This window comes from Dermacentor albipictus, chromosome 7, assembly GCF_038994185.2.
Source record: "Dermacentor albipictus isolate Rhodes 1998 colony chromosome 7, USDA_Dalb.pri_finalv2, whole genome shotgun sequence".
NCBI lineage: Eukaryota > Metazoa > Arthropoda > Arachnida > Ixodida > Ixodidae > Dermacentor > Dermacentor albipictus.
The window spans coordinates 121423777-121431518 of NC_091827.1; the positions used below are offsets into that span (position 1 = coordinate 121423777).

Here is a 7742-nt window from a genome sequence, read left to right on the forward strand (position 1 = left end):
GTTAAGCACTCCCCATACGTGGGCCTATCCCAAAGATAGTGCATACCGGCCGATCCCGCCGCGGAGGTGAAGCAGGCGTTAAGCACTCCGCATGCGTGGACCGAAACCGAAGACAGTGCATACCCTCCCGTCCCGCGGCGAGGTAAAGCAGGCGTTAAGCACTCCCCATACGTTGGCCGATCCCGAAGATGTTGCAATGCCATTCCGTCCCGCGGCGTAGGTGAAGCAGGCGTTATGCACACCCCATACGTGGGCCGATCCCAAAGATAGTGCAATGCCGGGCAGACCGGCGGCACAGGTGAAGCAGGTGTTCAGCACTCCCCATATGTGGGCCGAACCCGAAGAAAGCGCAATGCTGGGCCGATCCGAAGCTGAGGCGAAGCAGGCGTTAAGCACTCCCCATGCGTGGGCCTATCCTGAAGATTGTGCATACCGGCCCATCCCGGGGTGGAGATGAAGCAGGCGTTAAGCACTCCACATACGAGGGCCTATCCCGAAGATAGTGCATTCCGGCCCATCCCGCGGCGGAGGTGAAGCAGGCGTTAAGCACTCCGCATACGGGGGCTGAACCCGAAGATAGTGCAATGCCGAGCCGAGCCGCGGCTGAGGTGAAGCAGGCGTTAAGCACTCCCCATACGTGGGCCGATCCCACAGATTGTGCAATGCCGGGCCGACCCGTGGTGGAGGTGCAGTTCGTCATTATGGGGCCTCCATACATGAGCTTCGCTGGTCATGATTCTTCCCAGAAGGAAGAGCGATAAGTTTTTTTAACCCTCCTGAGTGCTGTTTATCCCGTGACTAACATCCTAACGTAACCTTACTTTACATGATAGCAAGCTCAATGTACAGCTGTAATTAGAAGTTGTGGTTGAATAACTTACTGATTCAGACCACTTCGTGCACGCTTGGTGAAATTTGACAGGAGAATTCGAGAGTATAGCTAGGCTAAAGGTTATTTCATTCAGTTTTGTGTGTGTAGAAAGGACGCTTATCGTGTCTTCTGTTTTCATGTCTTTTTTACTCGCTATAGGATGCCGCAAAATACAGCACGTTAAATATTACGTACATTGTTCCACTGAAGTGGTTTACCTGATTCCGCTCAGCTGTGGCAAGTGATACATGGGACAAACTGGGCGCTGCATCAACGACCGAGTGAGAGAGCACGCAAATATTTTAAAGAAAGATGGGACTGCGTACCTGTCAGCGCATTGCAGGTCTTGTCCCGACTGTGAACCACTGTTCTTTATGGTCAGGATCCTAGGCAGAAGCAAAAACAAAACCGCACGTGAACTTTTAGAAGCCTTCCATATCCATACCAGTCATCTAGCTTGCGTGAGTCAAAATTCTATTGCGCTTTATGATTCAGAATTCAGATTACTAAGCATATAAAATGGATCAGAATGCTTTCGGCTGACTGACGTCCTTTGCTTGTTTTATGCATTTGTGCACGTGCATTTTCGTGTCTATATGGGGTACTCCGTTTTTTGGAATCAACAGGGGGTGCCCCAAGTAGCGCTCGTCTTCCCTTTCGCCTCTCACTGTCCTTTTTTGAGTTTTTTGTGCGCTAAAAAGCAACATGTTATTCGGTAAATAATTATTTCACTCTCTCCCCTCTGTTATCCTCTCTCCCTATAAAAATTAACCAGCATCGCATGGCCGAGCTCAGTTTGTCCAAAATACTTAAGGGTTGAGATCGTAAGTGCTACGATTGGAATTATTTCTAGATACGCGGATTACTTTACAGCTATAAATGTCTAATTACACTAACCACTTCCCGCACCACTCAACCATAGTATTCAAATAACATTGAAGCATAGCATCATAAGCGTTAACAGTTTCCCGGGAGATAAAACAGTCGTTCGCAAATGAGTATGTGTTGCACTGCCGAAGAATAGACACTGTCTGGAAGAGCGTGGAAACCACTATTACCAAAGTGTCACGTGCGAAAGAGGAAGACCTTAACAGCGCCATAACGCAGCTTCGCGCAAGCTATGAGCTCTACGAGCAAGTCGCTGCCAGATACGCTACGTTCCTCACCAAAACGCAGCAGGAAACCCAGCAGGAATTAGAGCTTCAGAAAGCAACGCAGCTCGTGATGTGACTGTGAGGGACAGATTACGTGAGGTTACAGAACGAGAATGCGACCCCTTACAAGAGGCGACGCCGCAGCACTCTCCATCGGCCCACTCGAGCGTTTCTTTGTAGGCACGAGGATCAAGGTCGTCAACAACCAGCCTAGCCGCCATACAGGCACGCGTGCAAGCTGAAGCTGTCCGGGCCAGAGCAGAGACTTTTCGCAGGGAGGCTGCGATGCGTATTGAGAACGCAAGGATTGAGGCTGAATTCTATAATTCGCAGCGTGAAAAAGAAGTGACAGCTGCAAACGCACAGTTGAATGCGCTCGATGCAGCCGTAGAGCAGGATGGTGGGGAGCGCATGCGCACGCTCCCTTCTGTGGACCGAACGCAGCAGACTAGGAGCTACATCAATGAACAGGAAGCCCTACGCGACGCTGCGCTTGTGTTTACTGAAGTGGCTGTTACCAACTCCAGTGGCGAATACAATGCTGACACGCCGCCGGGGACCAACACAGCAGCGAATAATTCCATGTGTCTACGAGCTGATGAACGGCCACCTGACTACCATGCTGCGCCTAAGATCCCAAGTTATAAGCATGCTTGAGCTACAAGTCGTCCTACGAACTTACGAGTTGATCCGCAGCCGCTTGTGTACGCCCCGGCACAGAACCGTTCAAGCTCAGAGCTAGCCGATGTCCTTGAATTTCTGTGCCGCAAAGAACTTGTTTCTACAGGTTTGATGATCGACCTTAGAACTTTCCCGCTTGGAAGTGATAGTTCAAAGGTGTCATCAGAGATCTAGGTCTTTCTGCCCAAGAAGAGCTCGAACTTCGGATCAAATGGATTGGCCCTCAATAGTCGCATCAGGGTCGGAGGTTCTAATCAGTGCACGTCAATCACTTTCTAACGGGCTTGAACGCCATGTGGAAACGGCTAGACGACGTCTTCGGGCTCCGTGAGGCAATTGCGGATGCATTAGTGAAGCGGTTGGAAGACTTCCCGAAGATGTCTTACCGGGAAAATACCAGACTCCAAGAACTTGGCGACCTCCTGCTAGAACTCGAGGCTGCGAAAACTGACCCGTATCTTGCCGGTCTTGGCTATTTGGATACCGCAAGAAGGGTGAACAAAACTGTCTTGAAGTTGCCATGCGGACCTCAAGAAAATTGAATGTCGGCGAGGTCAAAATGCAAGAAAGATCACAACACTATTTCCACCCTTTTGTTTCTTCTGCCAATTTGTTAGAGCTCAAGCCAGTATGTGGGACAATGCCTCTTCTGAACTCAATCAAAGGAAGAAAGACAATGTTACCAAAACCACATGGCAAAGGTCATTTGTATCAGCGAGAAAAACAAAAGTGGTTACTGCTTCTACCAAGATTATTCAAGATGTCACTACTAACGAACAGGAACCAGAATCGAAGAACTTCAAAAGGAGGTGCCCACATCCAAAAAAAACCTCATCCTTTAGAAATTTGTCGCGCATTTCGTGAAAAAACCTTTGAAGAGCGGCTATCTTTCCTAAAGAAGCAAGGGATCTGCCTACGATGCTCCTAATCGAAGAACCACATGCAGTGGCAAAGTCAGGCATTTGTGATATGCGTCATATGCGACAGCGCCGGCAACGCCACAGCACTTCACATAGCATCGCCAACCTCAGAGTCGTCAAGGGCTAGTGGGACTGAGGCCAGGGTGACATATAACTCAGAAAGAAGAGTCACATCCAGGCGTACTGAAGTGGCAAACGTTGGCAACGACACAAACTTGAGTGCTAAAATCTGCCTCGTAGAGGTGACCCATGAGACTCCTCCTCAGAACACATTCAGAGCATACGTGATTCTTGACAACCAGAGTTGTCAAGAATCGCGTTGCTCGTTGGTTACGCAAGAACTTCTCAACGATTTCAAAGTGAAGGGGACGCCTACGCAATACACGGTCCGCATTTGCTGCGGTGATATTGAAGTGGTTGGAAGGGTCGCTCATGGCTTCTTCGTGCAGAGCTTGTCAGGCGAAGTCAAGTTTCCTCTTCCGTCTCCCCTTGAGTGCAAGGCACTTCCCGAAAACAGAGATAAAATTCCAACACCTGACGCTGCACAGTACTTCCCGCACTTGAAGGCTGTAGCAAATCGCATTCCCGCTCTTGATGAGGCTGGAATACTGCTCCTCCTTGACCGAGACATCCTAAGAGATCACAAGGTTCGTCAGCCAATCAAAGGACCCCAAGACCAGGCGCTCAGGAGCTCCATTTCGGTTGGGTCATTGTCGGCGACATTTGCGTTGGTCGTACACGGACAGCGTCAATGTGTTCAAGACCCATGTGCTGGAAAGGGGAAGACCATCTCTTTTCGAGTCATGCTCACGGCATTTCAGTGTTAGGGAGGCGCCGATTCTGTACGCTGTGGATAAGGTCGTAAAAGGTTTATAATTGGTAACAACATTGGAGGACACCCTGGCCCCGAATCTTTTCGAAACAACTGAACTTGACAATCAGCGTGCTCTCTCCATGGAAGACAACACATTCCTCAAGATAATGAGTAGTGAATTCTGCCAAGACAAACTAAAGAATTGGGTTGCCCCTCTCTCTTTTCGCACACCAAGAAGTCATTTTCCAAACAACAGAGAACAATCTCTGTCTCGTCTGCTCTCGCTGCGCTGTACCCTGCGACAAAATTCAGAAACAAGGGACCATTTCATGAACTTCACTAACGAGCTCTTCATCAATGGTCATGCTGAGGAAGCTCCACCACTTCACGTGGACGAAGAATGCTGGTATCTGCCCATATATAGCGCTCGCCATCCCCGGAAGGCTGATCAAATTCGAGTCGTATTCGACTCCAGCGTTCACCACGAAGGCGTATCTCTGAACAGCGTTCTTTTGAGCGGCCCTGACCTGACGAACAACCTTGTGGGGATTTTGATACGCTTCCGGCAAGAACCAGTTGCTATTACAGCAGACGTAATGTTCTACAGTTTCGTGGTTCGCGAGCACCATCAGAACCACCTGAGGTTCCTCTTGTTTAAGGGCAATGATATCTCCAGAGTAATCATAGAGTGCCGAATGAAGGTTCATGTTTTCGGCAACAGCCCATCGCCAGCTCTTTCAATGTATCACCTTTGACGGAGTGCCCAACATGCGGCCTCACGTTTTGGTGAAGATGCCAGGAAGTTCATTGAAAGAGATTTCTATGTCAATGATGCGCTTAAGTCTCTTCCGAGCAAAGAAGACCCCATTAGACTGCTGCAAAGAACGCAGAAAGTGCTTGCAACAGCTTATATACGGCTGCAAAGCATAGCTTGGAATAGACAGAATGTACTGAATGCATTTTCTCCAGAGGACCAAGCGCAGGGACTGAAGCAGCTCTAATTAGGCACAGACGCGTCGCTTACGCAGAGAAGTCTCGGCCTACTGTAGGACATAGACGACGACAGCTTCGTCTTCAGGGCTCCTCTTCAAGACAGGCCATATACGCGGCGAGGAGTGCTGTCGATCGCCAACAGCCTTTACGACCGACTAGAGTTTGTGGCTCGAATAACTCTTCAAGGCAAGTACCTCCTCCGTCACCTCGTGACGAAGCGTTATGACTGGGACACGCGCTTTCGGACGAAAAGAAGCAAAGCTGGGACGAGGGGAAGGACTCTCTCGAGACGCTGCATCACCTTCACGTGCGAAGAACATGTGCGCCAGTCTCGACACTTGAAGCCGAAAGTAGGGACATTATGTATTTGTAGACTTTGCAGCAGCGACGCAACCAGGAAGGACACATCTTCGAATAGCATAGCAGCAACGTTGAATTCCCCGCGGATAGCTTGGTGTCAGCGTCGGCTGCTGGATCAACGCTGCCCGATACCGCATCGCGGAACTTCGGCAAGCGTGTGAACAAAGCCACGACGCCCTCAACGTCATCATCGTTGGAAAGGGGTGTGTCGTGACATACCTCAGCTGCGTAGGCACCGGAACTACCTACGTACTATAAAACTTGAGTGATTTCGCCCGGATTAACCACTTGGCAGCAGCGAGGCAACCAGGAAGGACACATCATCAAATAGCATCTACTTTCAATTGCACGCAGGTTGGTTGTTCTTCAACCTTGTATTTTTCTCACTTCTGGTTTTTCTTGCCTAGCTGCTGGCAACAAGTGTGATCTGTTTTGCTTTTTTGTGAAGTTGCATAATGTCACCTCGCATTGACGAGCTCAGAGAAGAGCTGAATGAACATAAGGAATTCAAATCTAAACTCGAACGAGATGTGAGAAAGGAATTAAGAGACTGAAAGAAGCCTCGAGCACCGCAATGCGAGGTGTGACGAGATAATGGAAAAAAATACTGTCCTTGAAGAAGAGAACGGAATGTTAAGGAAGGCCAATGAACGCATGAGGGCAATGAATGGCCAGCGCATATGCATTTTGTTGTGTTAAATAGAAGTAGCCCCTTATATTTAGAGCATGCATTCATCTTCAGTATTTACCGTGCGTTTCTGAGGACCGCAGCAGCTGAACTTGAGCCGCTTGGGCCAAATTAGCTGTGGTTTTACATACTAATGGGTGTCAATTCAGGCCTTTAAATCGGGAGTGAAGCATAATGTGCTCTAGAGGTAATATCAGAATGAAGTCACTCATACAGAAATATTTGTGAAAGGTTGGTTTACCAGGCAAACGTTATTCACAATTTCAGGTCAGCCATTCCGAAAGACTCCCGGAGCCACCACTAAAATTTTTATTTTTTTTCTAAAGCTGATGGCTCTGTCTTGACAGCTTATTGCACATGCATGGCAGGAGCTGGAGAAGCCTGCTCCTACGTGAGTGCCACATTATTTTCTGTTTAGACGGCTGTACGCCTGAGAGATGCAAGAACATGTACACAGAAGAGGAACACATGACTTCCAGCCAGCAGCCCAGGCACAGAGTACAAGCGCCTGAACGACATAGACCTCTCGTCGTTGAGGATGAAGAAGCAAAAGATGGACAATGTTCATTTGAAGGTGAATAATACACATGTTCCAGCATGCTCGACACAAGCCCAATCAACTAAGCCACGTTTTCTTACCGAAGAAAAGATTAATTTGCTGTACTTAATAATTGCAGATTCTGGAGTTAAACCAGCTCTCTTCATGGTGCACCCAGTGTACAGTGCCATGCTTCAGCCACCCCGCAGTGTAGACTAACGTGTCCTACGGAAGTGGTCCTTTGCAGAGGTATTGTCTGAGGACCTGGACGCACTCGCTCAATGTGGCGCAGCTTTCCTTGCCAACCTCCACACCATACAAGAAATGGTCGATCATGTGAAAGGTAGCACAAGAGGCCAATCAACGTGCTCCAAATGGAATCGCTATCGCGCAGGGCGAATTACCGCTTCTGTATTGAAAAATGTTTGTTCCAAAAGCGCGCATGAAACATCAGTCAGCCTACTGAAGACAAAAATTGGAGGACGCTTAAGCTTCGCCTTCAAGAGTGGGACGCGACAGCGTTCCCGTCGACCCGCCAAGGGGTGTGAGACAATGCGCTACGGCACAGCGATCACTTACGATGCGCCCCGCATCGGACTTAGCGCCCACCTATCACGCGGTGAGCGTCGAGCAACGCAGCGTTCGCCGCGGCAACGAAACGTGCGCCTGAGCGAAAGAAACGAACCAAAGAACTCGGTGTCTCGGAGGGGAAGCGATCGACGC

The 7742-nt window shown here is 49.2% G+C and overlaps 1 protein-coding gene across 8 annotated transcripts in view; it reads left to right on the plus strand.

The window, feature by feature from the left end:
* Positions 1-7301, plus strand: part of LOC139048130 (uncharacterized) — a 424803-nt gene extending 417502 nt beyond the window's left edge. For 3 of the 8 annotated variants that reach the window (XM_070522640.1, XM_070522638.1, XM_070522639.1), the window contains exons 12-13: positions 6900-7055; positions 7159-7298. In XM_070522640.1, coding sequence (XP_070378741.1) covers positions 6900-7055; positions 7159-7238 — 236 coding nt within the window. In that variant the 3' untranslated portion in view covers positions 7239-7298. Of the gene's footprint in view, positions 1-6899; positions 7056-7158 lie in introns of all 8 variants that reach the window. The other 5 variants (XM_070522634.1, XM_070522641.1, XM_070522642.1 and 2 more) reach the window with 5 other exon arrangements.
* The last annotated feature ends 441 nt before the right edge of the window (positions 7302-7742 follow it).